Below are 17,194 nucleotides of genomic sequence, written 5' to 3'. Positions count from 1 at the left end.
GTCATTTCAATGTATCTTTAAACAACCAACCCAAAAATCATGCGGAATCATTTCATCTGAAACATGAATGCTTCATGACTGGCTTAGGATCATCGTTACTACCAATGTATCCCTGACCGCGTAATGTTTAGAATCGTTTTGACAAAAATAGGCAATTAAGTCATCTAGAGGGGACTGGGTCTTTAAGAAATATTGTAACAATCTTGCTTATTCTACCTTGGAACTTGCCTAGTTGTGTGCAAAAGGGATCGTGGTTGGAAATTTGGAAACATCCTCTGAATAAGTGAACATTCATGCTAGGATATAACGAACCTCATCTTCAATCATCTCTCCAATTCAGCACAGTTTTAGGACACTTACACCATGGATTGCATTCAGTCCATTTGAATCACAAACTTTGGGTGGAGACCCTATAATACTCATTCAGGGATGCTAAAATGTCTCTGTCTAGCTTTCTCTTAAATTTGGGTGGAGATCCTATAATGCTCAATCATGAGCACCATAACGATTATTCTTCAATCACAACCCTTTCAATTCAACTCTAGGTGGATACCCGATAATACTCATTCAGGGATGCCAAAATATCTCTGTCTATCTTTGTAATTCAACTCATCGCGGGTGGCCGGAGACCCTACAATAATTATTCAGAGGCACCATGAGTCCTCTGTCTATCATCAATCAACTTTTCAGGTGGAGACCTCTTACAATACTTATCTAAGTAGGCACTCCGATGCTTGTTTTTTCCTCATCCATTCAGAGGCACCTTGAGGCCTCTGCATGACATCCAATCATCCTTTCGGGTGGAGACCCCTTAGAATAGTCGTCCAAGTAGGCACTTCGATGCCTATTTTTTCCTCATCCATTCAGAGGCACCATGAGTCCTCTGTATGACATCTGTGATAACCCAAGTTTTATAAACCCGGTGCGTCAGTGATGACCAAAAGATGACCCGATAACAGATTCAAAATGCGGAAGTGAAAGATGGACAAAGTAAAAGAAAAGAAAGGTTTTGAGGCATGGACGAGCGCTTGTCTAAAGCCAAAGCACCGAGCGCGCGTTCGGCGCTCTTCCACATTGAACGCTCTTACAAGGTCAGTCGTTCTGACCTATATGGTCAGGCGTTCTGACCTATATGGTCAGGCGTTCGGACGTTCTGACCTACATGGTCAGCGTTCGAACATACATGCTCAAGTGTTCGGACGTTCTGACCTACATGGCTAGGCATTCGGACATACATGGTCAAGCGTTCTGACGCTTCGGACTTACATGATCAAGCGTTCCAACGCTTCGGACTTACATGGTCAAGCGTTCTGACGTTTTAACGCTTCGGACTTACATGGTCAAGCGTTCTGACGTTCGAACCTACAAGGTTAGGTATTCTAACTTACATAGTCAGACATTCTGACGTTCTGACGCTTCGGACTTACATGGTCAATCGTTCTGACTTATATGGTCAAGCGTTCTAACTTACATGGTTAAGCGTTCTGACGTTCTGACCTACATGGTTAGGCGTTCGGACTTACATGGTCAAGCGTTTTGACTTACATGGTTAAGCGTTCTGATGTTCTGACCTACATGGTCAGGCGTTCGGACTTATGTAGTCAGGCTTTCTGACGTTCTGACTGCCGAATGACGGAAAAAAAGGCAACAAATTGCCGAACGATAAAACAAAAATAAGAAATCAGCCGAACGACAAAACATTAAGCAAGTTTAAGGAAACCTTGAAGCTATATATGCCTTCCAAATGATCCAAAACAAGTTTAAAAACATACTTGTGTGAATTTTAAATTTAATGGTCCTTGGCCTCATGTTATACATACAAAATAGGCATCTTCAAGTGTTTTTAAATACACATTACACATCAAGGAAGCCATCTTAGCTTCTAAAATACCATACATCCATGGTATGTAAAATATGTCATCTAAAAATAAAGCATGCAAAACAAGTGCATGTTCCATATAACAAAATTTCTCTAAGTAGTCAAGCAAGCCTAAGAGTGTTGTGTATCCCACAATAATGCTTCTTTACTGAAAAATAACCCGATAACTTTGGGGTGAGTAAACAAGTTTACTTGTAAGGAATGAGCATGTAAAAGCCTAACTTTATATGAACTTACAATTCAATGTAATTCAATCCGTAATGTTTAACCCACTTTGGAACTTCTAACACAACACAGTAAGATGCAAACTCACAAAGTTATCAATTTGGAATTTAAAGTGTGAAATCAAACCAAAGTGGATGCTTGGATATTGCCCGGATTAAAATCGTACTCTTGGGATCACTTTAGGGCTACTAACCCATGGGTACCTTTTCCTAGTGCGCTATAGTGTAGGGAACTCTCTATCTCCCGTACTAGAACTAAGTCCTAGCCAAGTCAAGTGCTTGATGATATCCTAAGTTTCCAAAATCAACAAGTTGAGCAACAAGTCATGACATATGATAAAACATAAAAGCTCCATCAAATACATGACTAAATCATTAGAACAATAAGATAGAAATTAATTAAACTAATTAATTAATTTCTCTATATTTCAAGAGTTATTCAAATGATCCCAAAATAATCTATAATAAAGATTAAGTCATGACCATGCCATATATCAAGTCTAAAATGGAATATAAGTAAGGTACAATTAAGTAGAATTTAAACCAAATTGAATTTATTAATTCTCTAGATTTAAAAGCTCATTTAAATCATGCCAAATCAATATACAACAAAGATCAAGTCATGGCCATGCCATATACCAAGTCTAAAGTGAGTTATATGCAAGCTACCATTAATCATTAATTTCTCAATTTAATTAAAAGACATGCATACAACTTATACATCACTACAAAAATAACTAATTCACTTAGATAATAAACTAGAACACCCCCTATCTCAATAGAGAATCGAATCTCTCTAATCCAAAGCACAACCAAGCTTACAATGGAAAACAAAACTAGGGTTTTGTAGAGGATAATGAGAGGAAGCAAAAGTATTACAAGCTTAAAGATCTAAGGTGAGTGGAAGGAGGCAAAATGAAGTCAAAAACTCTAAGCTAAGCTTTTCCTTCAATGGAGGCTAGGTTCGGATGAGAGTAAAGGGAATGTAGATGAGATCAAATGAAAAGTGGTGGGTGGAGGATCTAGTATTCCTCCACTCACTAGGTGTTCTTATACTACCTCTCTCACACACACAATGCAAGACTCAATTTGGTGCCTACATTTGTCACCAATCCATGGCTTCTTCCTAGGCTTAATCCTAAGCCTACACTTGTCAACCATCCAAGCCAACAAGTGCACCAATCCTAGGCCAACAAGTGGGTGAATCTCTACCCTCCACATGTCACAAGATAATGCTTCCAAGTGACTCCACCCCAATGCCAACAAGTAGCTCCATGAGAGTGTGACACTTGTCATACATACCAAAAATTGCAAAAAGGTCATTTTCCAAAATATCTTCCAAATTAAATAATTATTTTACATAATTACACTAAAACCCCAAAATCATGAATGTTTCCAAGAAGGTATGCATTCATGTCCTTTGCGAAAAAAAGTAAGCAACTAGCATGTTTTTCTACGAAAGTAAAAATACAGATATCATGCAAATCAAATATCATGGATGCATGCAAAGCCGGAATCAAATCCGAGCATGGAAAGTGAGGTTATGCAAGGAAAAACGATAACCGGGAAAAAGACAAAATAGGGAAAAGGAAGAAAAAAGAAATTACCAAAAAAAGAAAGGAAGGAAAATGACCGGATCATTACAACATCCTTTCGGGTGGGACCCTTTACAATACTCATCCAAGTAGGCACTCTAATGCTTGCTCTCCCCCATCGATTCAGAGGCACCATGAGTCCTCTATGCGACATCCTTTCGGGTATAGACTCCTTACAATACTCATCCAAGTAGGCACTCTGATGCCTTTATTCCTCATCCATTCAGAGGAACCCCGAGGCCTCTGTAAGACACCCAGTTAATCATTTCAGGTGGGGACCCCTTACAATACTCGTCTAAGTAAACACATCGATGCTTGCTTCCCCTTTAAATCATTCCTTGCGGGTAGAGGCCCTAAAACTCACATCTGAACCATATAAGGTTTATCTTCATTCTCAGAGTGGACGAAGGTCCTTAATCTCATTTGGAGTCGATTTTGACTTATTTCACCAATCCTGAACTACGTTTTGACTTGATTCCCATACCTTGAGATACGTAGGTAGCTTGGGGCATTCCCCAAGCTCAGTTATGTCCCTCATCACAGTTACCATTCATCTACTGGGACCATCCTCCATTATTCAATCTTCATCTCTCCACATATCATTTTCATCACCACCTTCCACAAATAACTGAAACATTCTTACATGTACCTCATAATTGATCATCGAATAATCATATGAATGTAAATGTAATTTAGCACAGAGTATGGGTAACCGTACTTGGTATGGGCGTCTTGAGGTGCCTAACACCTTCCCCAAGCGTAAAGAAACTCCCGAATCCCATCTTTGGTGAAGCAGACCGCGAGTCATTCAGGGCCCTCAAATTCAATCCAAATTCTTCCCAATCTTTGGTGACCTAACACGTCAGAACTTAATGTTAGGTGACGACTCCTCAAAATCTCTGAATTTGGCCCTATTAAATCAATCCACCTCCAATTCACACCCACCACACATAGATGCCAGGATCGAAGCGATGGCTAACCTCCAAACTGGGGGGATAAAGCTCGAGTGAGTTTTCCCTTAGGGGAAAAATCCAATCGCAATAGCTAGCTTGACTTCTTCTCAATCTAAAACATTAATAATAAAATAAAAAATTTAAATAGGTCCAATGCTTCTAATTGATTCCTAATCGGCTTAGAATTAGTTAACAACATCCACTTGTGTGGAAGAAGTTGTGGTTGTTTAACCATTATTAGCTGATTTACTTTAGTTTCCTTTTCAACCAAGAACATCTGTTATTTTCTTCCAAAGTCAAGAGTTGAGTACCTTCTTTTTCATAAATTAAGTTAAGATGACGAACTGAAATTCAGTAAATAATTGTCTTAGCTGAGAATTACATATCGCTTTCGACTTACCAAAATATATAATCTTAAGGATAATACTTGCCTACTCATGGGATAGTAGAAAGTTCATAATTACCAATGGTGATGGCACAAAATTAGAGTGACAAGTATCCCAGAATATAAATAATAAATAATACCATTGGAGTTAAACCCAATATGATTTAAACACTACTAGTATGATTCTATCTCCTCACCTGGAAGCCTTAATATGATTCTCTCTTTCTCCTCTTCTTCGGTGTATTAGATTAGGATTTGATTTGAATCCTCTTGGTCTAACTCAGATAGCATTTCGAATTTTTTATTATTTTATATCATTGAACACTTGTCGTACTGTTTTTTCTCTCTCCTCACCTGGAAGCCCTAAGAGCTGCCGCAGCGGCCCATTTCCGCGAGCAAGTGGCCCTCTGGCTGCGTAGCAGGTTAGCTTAAATCTGCGGGACCCACTTTACCTTGCGGGGCGGCTCACGGAATACCGTTAACTAGCCCGTTATTGTTATTGTTATTATTATTTTTGTTTTTTTCTGTTGCAAAATGGCGTCGTTTTGCGGTTGCCTTTTTTGTTTTTTTCTTAAGCGTTCCTGCACCGTTGCTGAATAGTGCCTTAAGGCATTGTTTGGAAGATTTTTTTTTTTTTTGACAAAACCTAAAAATAGGTTATTTTGAGCTCTTTTTTTTTTAAAAATAAAAAATAAAAAAAAATAAAATTCATTAAATAAAAAATATATTGTTTAGGCATTGTTTGTCCAAATTTTTTTTTTATTTAGGCCAAAAATAAATAAAAAACCTTTTTTTCCCCTTAAAAAACCTTTTTAGAGAGCGAAAATTCAGAAAGTCTGATGGAGTACATGTTTCTAGAGAGTAAAACCTGCTGATGTGACTCTTAAAAAGTAACATTTATAGGGAACCAAAATTCAAAGAGGCTGATGCAAATGTCCTAATATGATTCTCTTTCTCCTCCTCTTTTGTGCATTAGATTAGGAAATGATTTGAATCCTCTTGGTTCGACTCGGTTAGTATTTCGAATTTTTTTATTATTTATATCATTGAACACTTGTCCTGTTTTTGCATTATGTCATCGAGTCAAATAATAGAAAGAAAGTAAAAAATTCTTACCAAGAAAAAATAATAAAAAAATGATAATTATCAAGTCAAAGATTTGTTAACATTTCTTAGTACTGTAGCATCCAATTTGAAAAGATTTAACAAATAAAAGATTTGAAAAACGAACTTAAGATTTATAAATTTAAACCCTAAATATTAATAATTAAGGTAAATCTTAATGACCTACCAAAACCAAAATAATCTTACCGACTGAATTGGAAGCTCACAGCCAAATGAAGTAATGATCATGTCATTCGAAACAGAACATCACGAATGTCATTCGTGATTTTTAGTAATTTTTTTTATCTCATATAATTGGCACATTCATCGAGTAAATAATAGAAACACAAATGATAATTATCATGGTAAATAATTTTAACCTCACCCAATTTGAGCGGATTTGATAAATGACAAGACTTGCCTAATTATAGTTGGTAGGTCATCCATACTTTTGTGGTCCAATTGTCCCTAATTACAAACACAATAATAATAATAATAATAATAATAATAATGATGATAAATAAGAATAATAATTTTATTTAGAATAATTTCTTTTGTTTTTTTATTCATCACTTCCCTGATTACTATATGTATATTTGTAATAAGAGATGATCTACTCAAGGCAATCACACTCTGTGTATGCTTTTGCTTTCGTTCTCACTTTTTATGACTTAATTTTATAGCTTTCATGTTTTCGAATTCATTTTCGCTTTGCTTTATGTGACTAAGGAAATAACATATGATCTATATATATAAACTCTAAATATTAATAAATAAGGTAAATAATAATGACCTACCAAAAATAATATATAACCTAATAACCCTATCCATGGAATTGGAAGCTCTCATCCACAGCCAAATGAAGTAAGTCTTCACAAAAATGGTGCCATAAATATTATATATAACATGGCTTTGGCCCCCAAACTTCTGCAATAGTACACCAAGCGACGAGTAGATTAATTTTGTAAGTCTTCTTCTCCCACATTTTCCCTCCTCTCTTTCTAGGGTTTTCACACAGCACTGCTGCATCAAGAAAACATTTATTTTTTTGGACACCCATTTCACATATTACCCTCAGAATTCGAATCCCTCACATTCCTTTCAAGAGAAAGGTTTTTTTTCTTCTTTTTTTTTCTCTATATTTTTTATTTATTTATTTTAATAATGTTTCTCTAGATTGTTTATATATATGTTATACGTGTGCAGGTACTTTGCAGTACTAGCAGTGTTTAAACACCATTTAGAGAGATGGGTCGAAGGAAGATTGCGATGGAGAAGCAAGAGAGCCAAAGCAAGAGGCATGTGACTTTCTCGAAGCGACGGGTCGGACTCTTTAGCAAGGCAGCAGAAATGTGCATGGTTACTGGTGCCCAGATCGCCATTCTGGTGTCCTCGCCAAGCAACAACCCTAAAATCTTCAGTTTCGGACATCCGTCCGCGGACACGGTCATCGACACCTTCCTCACCAATTCATCTCCTGCTACTTCAATGGGCGACTGCACCAAAGAATCCCTACGTCCCCTGTACCGTGAGGTGAAGGCGATCGAGCGAGAGATGAAGATTGAGAGTGCTACACAGAATGAACAGAAAAAGAAGACTAGTAGAGAGGAATGGTGGAGAAGTGAAGAGTATAAAGATTGGGAGTCTATAGAAAAATTGCAGGCTTATGCAAAAGCGCTAGAAGAACTAAGCAACAATACGAGGGCACGATTAGAGAGCATGTCATTGGAGGTCCAGAAAAACCATTGATGGAGTGGCAGGGCACCCCCTTCAGATTGTTTTGGGTGGGGCGGGTTGGGTATTTTATACGAGGACGGGCGGGTTGGTGTACACCCGCCCAGTACCGCCATTTTGGACTCTGGGATGGATGGTTTGCAATCATAAAGAATGACACAAAATCCAGCAGTATGCTTAATATGGGACAAGATGGAAAAGGTCAACCAACTTGTTTATACTGATAATTTACATTTTTGTCTTTATATTTTATATTTTTTTCATTAGCAAGAAACTAACACACTACTCGTACGCCTACTTATTTGGAGATTTGGGCTCTCACCAATCACTTTGAATCTTACTTTTTTTTCTTATCCGCACAAGAAAAAAGTAACTATTATCATGATTAAAAATTTGTTTTATTACAAAAACACTCTACTAATTCCGTCCCTGCCCCACCACACCCATCCATCCAACCCGTTTAGCATTACAAACTGTATTGTTACTCTTGCTCCCGTCGGGCCGACCCTGTTTCCACCTACGTATTTACAGGTTGGGAAAGAATATGAAAAGTGATTTCAAGGCTAAAATTAGAACAACCCCCACATTCAAATCCCCTTTTACCATTAGCAAGAACATGTTTCAGTTGCATATCATAAGGAATTCAAACAATAGGAATTCAAACTAATTGCTTCAAATGCAATTGGATCCGCAACCCTGCTGTGCAAAAATGGGATATCTAGATGCATATGGAAATGGATCGAGTAATCCTTTCCTTTATAGTATAAGATGAATTTCTGGTATGAGTAGAAATATAAAGAGTATGCATACGGAAATGGATCGAGTAATCTTTTCCTTTACAATATAAGATGAATCCCCAGTATGAATAAAAATATAAGGTATGAGTAGAAATATAAAGAGTAAGTATGATTTAAAAATGTTTTACTTATGTACAAATTGTCAAATACAACAAAGTAAAAAATATTATAGTTGGATACTAAGTCAAAAAGTCCTTTTTGAAGTTACTCACGTATTGAGTAAATTACTTAAAGTAGTCATTCGGAGTTGCACAAAATCCAATACGTAAAAATTGGTGATGAAAATAGACTACTAATCCTATTCAAATTTGAAAAGTGAAATTAGGGTTTTCCATTCAAATTTGAAAAAGGGGAGGCCCCCATTGCCATTCCTACCCTTGATGAATTGAATAATGCAAAAACTGTCAAAGTGCATGAGTGCGCTAAATTAATCATGCCTAAGCAAGATCAGGTTGATGATTGTGAATGGTTCAAGTAAACATTTATTGGGTCAGACATGTCAAAGCACTGTACTTCAAAATGCATTTATGCTCCCAAGTTTTCTCCAATTCCAATTTCACTAGTTCCATTCTACCAAACATAATACTCCGTATTAGTTTATTTTAACATTCTGTGAACGCAAGTGCTATGATGTTTGAAAGGAACTCTAGCAATTCACAGTACACAAACAAGATTCAAGACAGTATTTAATGTATATAACTTAAAGATGGTACATACATCCTCATTCACTAACCCCATCTATTTTCCTTTTCACCAAAAGCCATTATTAATGCATTCTAACAAGAGATGTAGCCAAAAGATAACTGCTGAAAGCATCTAAGTAGTAAGCCCACCCCAAGATGAGTGCTCTCCTATTCCGACTTCCCCAGAGCCTCCGGTAGCGGGAAAAAAAAAAAATTGCAAAAGTAGAAAGTACACATCGTGTACGGGACAAGAAATGTGAATTACATTGAACTCTGGCTTAGTAGGTATAGCCCTTCACGAACATTCCTTTCTTCGATTCATCACTCTCACCCTCGGCAGAGTACCTTCCAAGCTGTGCCATGGAGTTGGCCTTTGCACGCATCAAAAGGGCCTTCTGTCCAGCTTCTGCATTCTCAGAGTGTCCCTGCCATGTCTTAAGAACAGAGTTCTGTAGTGCACGTGCGTAAGAGAAGGAAACATGCCATGGGTTGGGGCTTTGATTCATTGCATTCAGGTTCAGTGTTGCTTCCATTTCAGATTGCCCTCCGGACAAGAACTACACGTAAAGCATAACTTCTTTTAGTAATCAATTGCTAACAAATGGAAATAAGCAAACACAGCAAAATTGAATAACAAATATCAAACATCAACATACACGTGCATTAGATTTTGTATGGTTTTTTTTATGGCATTAAAGCTGAAAATTTTAAGACCTAAGAATGAAGTTTTCTTATTCTACATCAATCTCTAATGATTCTTACTGAATCAGCATCATGTGAAGTCAATGTAACAGAATGTTGGATACGTTTTTGGCCAAAAAATTGTTTCAGGGCAACTGTCTTTTGAACCTTAACTTTTACTGTATTCTGTAAATATCAAGCCAATAAGAACTCAAAAGGGTTTAAACTTAATCATTGAAAATAAGGAAAAAGTAATGAAGTGCGTTAATTTCAAAGGAAAAATGGGCTCAGGATTTTGTACCATGATTCCTGGAACTGCGGGAGGTACTCTCCTATTGAGCATAGTGAGAGTATATTTGGCAATGGTCTCTGGAGAAGCCTTCTCCTTGTGCTCAGCCCCTGGAGTTACCATACTGGGCTTAAGTAGGATTCCTTCAAACATAACATTGTTTTCTGCCAAGTAGTAGAAGACTTCTGCCCAGACCTGCTCTGCCACCTCGAGTGTCCTCTCAATAGGGTGGTCTCCATCCAGAAGAATCTCAGGTTCCACTATAGGCACAAGTCCGTTGTCCTACATAACAAAAAAAAGAGAGCGGAAAAATTAGTGGGACAACGGAAACCAGTGATTAAGCCATTACAGTCCAAAATAATAGTTGTCTAAAACATTATTTCAATTATAATCTTATCATTCAATGTAACTTTGAAAAAAACAAAAAGTCACACTGGTCAATCAATGCAAGGAAAACCCAGAGTCCATTTCACATACACATTCGGCAAAAGAGATCAATGATAATTAGAACTTAGATAAAGATACATATAATCAATCAAAGAAACAGTCAAGCACTTTAAAAGCACAAATGCTTCTCCTTTTATTAACTGCAAACTATATCATAATTTGTGCACAAGAAGTTCTTGAGAAGAAAACAGTCTCCTATGAGGAGCAAACGCGAAATTAAGGTGAAAAACTTTTTAACCTTCTTAGATGACATTATTTGACCAGCAATAATGGAGCTTTGTATAGTGGAGTGGAGCTTTTGTAGACCAGCAATAATTAGTACATTTGCATTCTACACTAGTGCCTGCATCTCAACTAAGATCATCAAACCCTCCAAACAGTTATATAAATCTACTTATACAAAAACACAATGCCTACAATTTTCTTTTTTACAAAGGAATTCCTATAAGTTTTACCATTTCAAAAATTTCCCTAAAAACATATATATATATATATATATATATTTGATAGAACTTTTCTTCCTCTGTTCCTTTTGACATATAAATGACCTAATTTGTTTAACATTGAACAGCCAAATACCAAAGAGCACAATTTAGTACTATAATAAACATCCTCCATCTCTTACTCCACTAGAAAACATTTAGTAATTTTAAGTGGACGACAGATTGTTAAAAGAAGAAATTGTACCTGAGAAATAGCAGCATAACGTGCAAGCCCCCAAGCAGCTTCTTTAACTGCCAGAGCAGAAGGACCACAAGGAATGCTGACAACTGTGCGCCTAGTAGTTTCAAATAAATATGCAATGAAGTAAAACAAATGCTGTGATATATCATTTTCTACATAGAATGAAAATTACTACTCTTTAAGAAGAAACTCACATAAACTACAAGGAACAGGTTTGCAAAAGCTAAAATATGACTTACCATTTTGCGAAACGAGCACCTTGCGTATAGTATTCAGCAGATCTAGAAGCCAATCCATCTAATCCCTGGCACCAAGATTCGTTATGGGATCCAGGTAGAGGAACCAAACCCTGAAACCATGTGAGGAAGAAGATGAGAAAGAGGAGTATTAGATTACTACAAAGGAAAAAAAATCTTGGGTCAAGTAATTCAATTCCAAAATTTTATTTTTCCAAAGAATGGAACATGTTATGAGGCCATACCTTGTCAACTTTGATGCCTGGTACAATATTCTGCTCACGCAAGCATTCCACAAACTTCTTCCCATCTGTTGTTGACTGGTACAGAGTCTCCTCAAAGAGAATGGCACCGGAAATATATTCACCTAGGCCAGGTGTGGTCAGCAAAAGTTGTCTATAAGCCTGTCGGTTGGCTTCCGTATTGTCTAGGCCAATAGAATCCAACCTCTTCCCACAGGTAGCATTTGATTCATCAATGGCAAGGATACCACGACCAGGAGACGCAATAGTTTTCTACACCATCAACAAAGACACCAAGGAAAAATAAGCACCATACCATTTTTGGTTGCATATTCTCTATCCTCATTGATTTCACTATCCTTTTGATAGGTTCTTAGAATACTATGCATTTGAAAAAATCAAGTGTGAAAATACTGCAAGGATATAGATGACACCTGTAAACTAAAAAGAGATTTTTCATAGCATAAAATTAAGAGCTCTTAAATCAGGAATTGAAGATGTAGTAAAACAAAAGGTAATTTAGAGCATTTTCACTAACAGAAAGTAAATCCTATTTTCTACTGTCAATTCCTAAAAAGTAAAATAAAAGTGCAAATCATGTTTACTAATATAATTATACTTTTCATCTTTAAAAAATACTTTCACATTTAAGGAAGGGAAAGAGAAAGTGAGATTTTATTACTTTCTATGTTTTCCTACTGTTTACTTTCTGCTACTGTAGCAGCACGGAATTAAAATTGACGTTTATAACATTGGGTTCTCTTTGGAGATAGAATAAAGAGATGCATATATAGCAAGAAAGCCCAGTTCAGTTGAAGATCGAGAAACAGAAGAAAATGATGCCCAATTCGGTGGCGTTCCGAGTGGTGAGCAGAAACAAAGAAGAGAGAAAACATGTAGAGAAGCGAAAGTGCATACGCAAACTCTGTTTCTCCTTCTCCAACAGACCTAGCTCCTTGCTCTTGAGACAACCAGTCATCAGCAACAACTAGATCAGCGACCACGACTACAACACCGGCAACCACCGGATTGATGATGACTGATACTTGGGTTAATCTCAGATCTGAATTTTTTTTTTTATCTTCATCTCTCTTGGTGGCTGGTTGTGCTGTTCAATGGGTTATTGATTGGGGTTTCATGGTGTGTTAATTGGGGGGATGCACATGTGGTGGTTGGACCAATTGCAGTCAGGGACGGATCCAGAAACATAAGTTAAGGGGGGCAATGTGAAATTTTTTACTAATTTCAGAGGGGGCCATAGTATAATTTTATAGATATATATATCAAAATTCTAAAAATATTAGGGTATAATACTAAAAAAAAAAATTCAGTGGGGCCGATTCTGATTGCAGTAGTGATGGATGGTGTTCATTGGGCTCTACAACACTTTTTTAATGGGCGCTTAGACAGAAGGTTGATGTGGAATTTATTCGGAATTTGTTCACAGTTATCCTCCTTATTTGTTAGAGGTGATTGATGGTGAATATGTTGTCTAAGTCCTCTTTCTGAATAAATATAATTTTTTTTTCAACTGAAATAAATATAATGTTTGCTTGCTTTTGGTAAAAATATAACAACCTTGACCTTTCAGATATATAAATTATAGAGAAAAGTGCAAAAAACCCCCCTGTACTATTGCGAAACTTGCAACTAACCCCCTAAACTATCAAAATTGCATAAAACCCCCTAAACTATACAAATTTGTTGCAGATCACTCCATCCGGCCACCGGCCGTCCAAAAATGAGCGCGTGATTCTTACGCGATAGACAAATTGAATATGTTGGACAATAATGCCCTTCTACCATCTGCGACATCCCCTCCTCCACCTCAACCGCGTCGTATAGCTCACACTGACAATGAAGCACCACAACCTCCACCTCCACCTCCGTCTCCATCTAATCCACCTCTTTCGCCGTGGATTCGCCACCAAATACAACGGCAGAGTCATCGTCGAATCTGACAACGGCCGCTAATTCGCCATCAAAGTCGACTCTCCCACCTTCCAAACCGATGCCCGAGGATACCCTCTCCCTCGCCGCAACCTCATCTGCAAGGTCGCTCGGATCCTCCAATCCTCGTAATGAGACCCTTTCCTCGACCTCTCCAACTACCTCCAAACACTAACCCTAACTCTAACCCCCTCCGAATCATCAGAAGTCCTTAAATCCCTCAAATCCACAACCAGCCCAAGATTTCTTCCGATTCTGCTCCTCATCCATCCCCAAATTCTGCCGATCCGGTCCGATCTGTAAATCCAAGACCCGGATCTGTCTCGCCAGATCTCCAAGACCCAGTCATCTCCCTCTTCGCAGAGCTCATCACAGCCACAGCCGAACCAGTCGTCTCCGTTGGATCTGCCGCCGCCGGATTTGTCTCGCCGGCGCCATCAACATTCTCACAGCCGTCTTCGCTCCCCATCTCCAAGCTCGCCGCTACCGCTACTCCACCGCCGAGCCGAGCTCTTCACTACCGAATTGGAGTTGTCATCTCTCCAGCCAATCCACTCGCTACAAAGTCCTGCGAATCCCTCCTCCAGTCGCCCCTCGCCGGTTCTCTCAAACCCAGATAATCAGTATATATATAGTTCTCACTGCCGATTCAGTCCACCAAGCTCGGCTGTGGCCGACAAGCAAGGGGGCTTCAGACGACGGCCAGCGAGCAAAAGAAGCTCAGCTCTCTCTCTCTCTCTCTCTCTCCCTCTCTCTCTCCCTGCCTGCAGAAAAATGAGGGCCAAAGACAAGGGGGTTATTTAATTGAGGGTAATGTTGTCTTTTGGCTTTTCCGGCACTCTATTGTTAGTTCAAGGGGGGTTAAATGCAACAATTTGTTAGTTCAAGGGGGTTTTATGTAGTTCAACGGGGTTAGTTGCAAAACCCCAATAATACGCGCGGGCGGGGGGGGGGGGGGGGGGGGGGGTTTGCACTTTTCCCTAAATTATATATATATAACATGGATTGCCAATTTAGAAAACAAAATCAAAATTATTGAACATGCTTTCAAAATATTGAAAATATGAAAAATTACTGAACATGATTCTACTTTTTATTTCAGCTTAAGAAATCAAAATCATGATTTTGCTTTTGGTGAAAGTAAAAATAGGAATCACTTCCTGTTAGTGAACGGGCCCTACCAAAACAAGAACAAATAACAAATGTAGTAGAAATATGCTCAAATTTAGGAATGCGAATCAAAACATGAACAGTCATATCCATAAGAATTTGTCATCTTTTTCCTTCTTTTTTTCTTTTTGTACTTTAAAAAAGTGGAGACGGCACACAATAAGTTTCCATTCTTTTATTTTAACCGAAAAAAGACACTGGATTATTTCAAAACTCGATATAATTTCACATTCCAGCTAATACACTGGAATTAAGTCAAAATATTGATCGCCTTGCAAGACAAATGTGATAATTACAGATAGAAAAAGTAGTTAAATATAAAATCTTTTAAAGCTTTCTGAAAGTCAAAACAGTAAAAGGCACGGTTATTGGAAGATCAAATTAATGAGGATGAACGTGCACAAACAAAAACTAATTGTAACAATGCTTACCGAATTCATTTATTCGAGCACATTAACAGAGCACATGATATAATACAAATTCAATTCATAAATTATCGTCTCGTGCCAAAACTAAATTCACTAGTCAAGTTCTGAACAAACAAGGATTGACTCAGGTTGTGGCCCTAAATAGAGGGAAATGGAAACACTGGATTCATACAGCCGACCCCAAGTAATTGGGAACAGACTTGGTGGTTTTTTTTTTTTTTGAAGGTGGTTGTTGAAGTTCTCAACAAACAAACGGTCCAAAATTAGAGAAAACAACCATACCAAAAACAAAACAAATCAAAGCAATCAAATCAAACAACCACAAAACTTGGCAAATCAATTTCCCGAAATAAAAAATCACAAATTATACAATGAAATTTAAGTAAAAATATGATCAATCAGCTTGAATTTCACAACTTCCAATAAGTAAAAGCCTACTAAAGGTTAAAAACAATTGATCGATTCATATACAAAGATTCAACCAGAACAAAACAAAACTTAAAAGCAATCACATCCTACCTGAAACTTTTAGCATGCAAAGTCACTACAAAAATGATATATATACACAGATAGATATAGATATAGATGTGCGTTATATATAATGAATTGAGTTGGAAAACAGAGAGAGAACTAACGGCGGTTTTGACAAGTTCATCGGTGTAAGATCCGGCTCGGACGACGGAGACGCGGCGGGTGGGGAAGCGACAGGAAGATCCAGGCCGTTGGTTGAAGGATTGTTGAGAGATCCACTGTGAAGCCGATGCGTTCAGCTTCACCAAACTCGAACACGCCATAGCTCTATACAGATAACAACAGATCGATCACAATCTCTCTTCCTCTCTCTAACAACAACAGATCACAATCTCTCTCTCTCTCTCTTAAAAGTGTAAATGGCAGGCGCTTGTTATAAGAATGAGCAGTAGAGGCGAAACAAAACGGGTTTTTCTCTGTTTCTCGTGGAGTCCGCACTCAACAATGAAAATGTAATCAATGCGAAACTACCAAAACAGTCTTAATCGGATTCTTCGATCTTGCCTATAAGGCCATCTTTAATGACCATTTTATCCTTTTGGCAAACCTCATATTTATTATAAAATATCCGATATAATAAAATGCCTTCAGTTTATTTCAACCACAAATTGGCGCCAGATTATACCACCTACTCTGTCACCCTTTCCATTACCATAATCGTAGCCACAGACCATCTCTCCTGTAATGATCCAGTCTTTTCCTTTTTTTTTTTTATTTTTTTTGGGAGATTTTTATTTTTTATCTTTTTCCTATTTTGTCTTTTCCCTATTTAATCTTTTTCTCCTTTTTCATTTTTTTTTGCATAACCTCACTTGTTGTACTCGAATTTGATTCCGATTTTGCATACATTCATGATATTTGATTTCTATGACTTATTTTTTCATAAAGGGCATTGATGCATTTGTTAATGTAATTATTCATTATTTTGAGGTTTTGATGTAATTATGTAAAATAATTATTTTTTGTCTTAGGGACCTTTTTGCAATTTAATTTGTAAGATATTTTGAAAAATGATCTTTTTGCAATTTTTAGGAAAATGTGACAAATGTCACATTCTCATGGTGCCACTTGTTGGCAAAGGGATGGAGTGACTTCGATGTGTAATCTTTTGACATTTGGAGAGTGGAGATTCACTCACATGTTGGCCTAGGATTAATGCATTTGTTGGCTTAGATGGTTGAC

The 17,194-nt window shown here is 37.5% G+C and overlaps 2 protein-coding genes across 3 annotated transcripts; one reads left to right on the top strand and one right to left on the bottom strand.

Moving 5' to 3' along the window:
- The first annotated feature begins 7,002 nt into the window (after window positions 1-7,002).
- LOC132287986 (agamous-like MADS-box protein AGL23) lies at window positions 7,003-8,119 on the top strand. 2 transcript variants are annotated; one of them, XM_059789834.1, is made up of 2 exons: window positions 7,003-7,104; window positions 7,347-8,119. In XM_059789834.1, exon 2 carries the CDS (start codon window positions 7,389-7,391, stop codon window positions 7,887-7,889), a length of 501 nt encoding a protein of 166 aa, XP_059645817.1. In that variant the 5' UTR covers window positions 7,003-7,104; window positions 7,347-7,388; the 3' UTR covers window positions 7,890-8,119. The 2 variants fall into 2 exon arrangements, with proteins under 2 accessions (XP_059645817.1, XP_059645815.1); XM_059789832.1 differs by having other exon boundaries at window positions 7,003-7,252.
- A 1,225-nt stretch (window positions 8,120-9,344) lies between these two features.
- LOC132295396 (fructose-bisphosphate aldolase 3, chloroplastic-like) lies at window positions 9,345-16,494 on the bottom strand. Its single transcript, XM_059793668.1, has 6 exons — window positions 16,117-16,494; window positions 11,937-12,206; window positions 11,695-11,804; window positions 11,459-11,549; window positions 10,337-10,606; window positions 9,345-9,911 (listed from the first exon to the last, which is right to left on the bottom strand). Exons 1-6 carry the CDS (start codon window positions 16,273-16,275, stop codon window positions 9,633-9,635), a joined length of 1,179 nt encoding a protein of 392 aa, XP_059649651.1. The 5' UTR covers window positions 16,276-16,494; the 3' UTR covers window positions 9,345-9,632.
- Between the last annotated feature and the right edge of the window lie 700 nt (window positions 16,495-17,194).

The sequence above is a fragment of the Cornus florida genome, unplaced genomic scaffold, assembly GCF_030987335.1.
Source record: "Cornus florida cultivar Cherokee Brave unplaced genomic scaffold, ASM3098733v1 CherokeeBrave_3.0.0_Hap2_Chr02, whole genome shotgun sequence".
Classification (NCBI taxonomy): domain Eukaryota; kingdom Viridiplantae; phylum Streptophyta; class Magnoliopsida; order Cornales; family Cornaceae; genus Cornus; species Cornus florida.
Note: the sequence above shows the minus strand (reverse complement) of the source record. Positions and strands in the feature narration are given on the sequence as shown.

Coding starts and splice junctions, on each gene's coding strand:
- LOC132295396 (XM_059793668.1), bottom strand. CDS start 16,275: ATGGCGTGTTCGAGTTTGGTGAAGCTGAACGCATCGGCTTCACAGTGG. Junction 11,805..11,936: donor CAGGCATCAAAGTTGACAAG/GTATGGCCTCAT, acceptor ACATGGTTTCAG/GGTTTGGTTCCTCTACCTGG. Junction 11,550..11,694: donor GGTGCTCGTTTCGCAAAATG/GTAAGTCATATT, acceptor TGAAACTACTAG/GCGCACAGTTGTCAGCATTC.
- LOC132287986 (XM_059789834.1), top strand. CDS start 7,389: ATGGGTCGAAGGAAGATTGCGATGGAGAAGCAAGAGAGCCAAAGCAAG.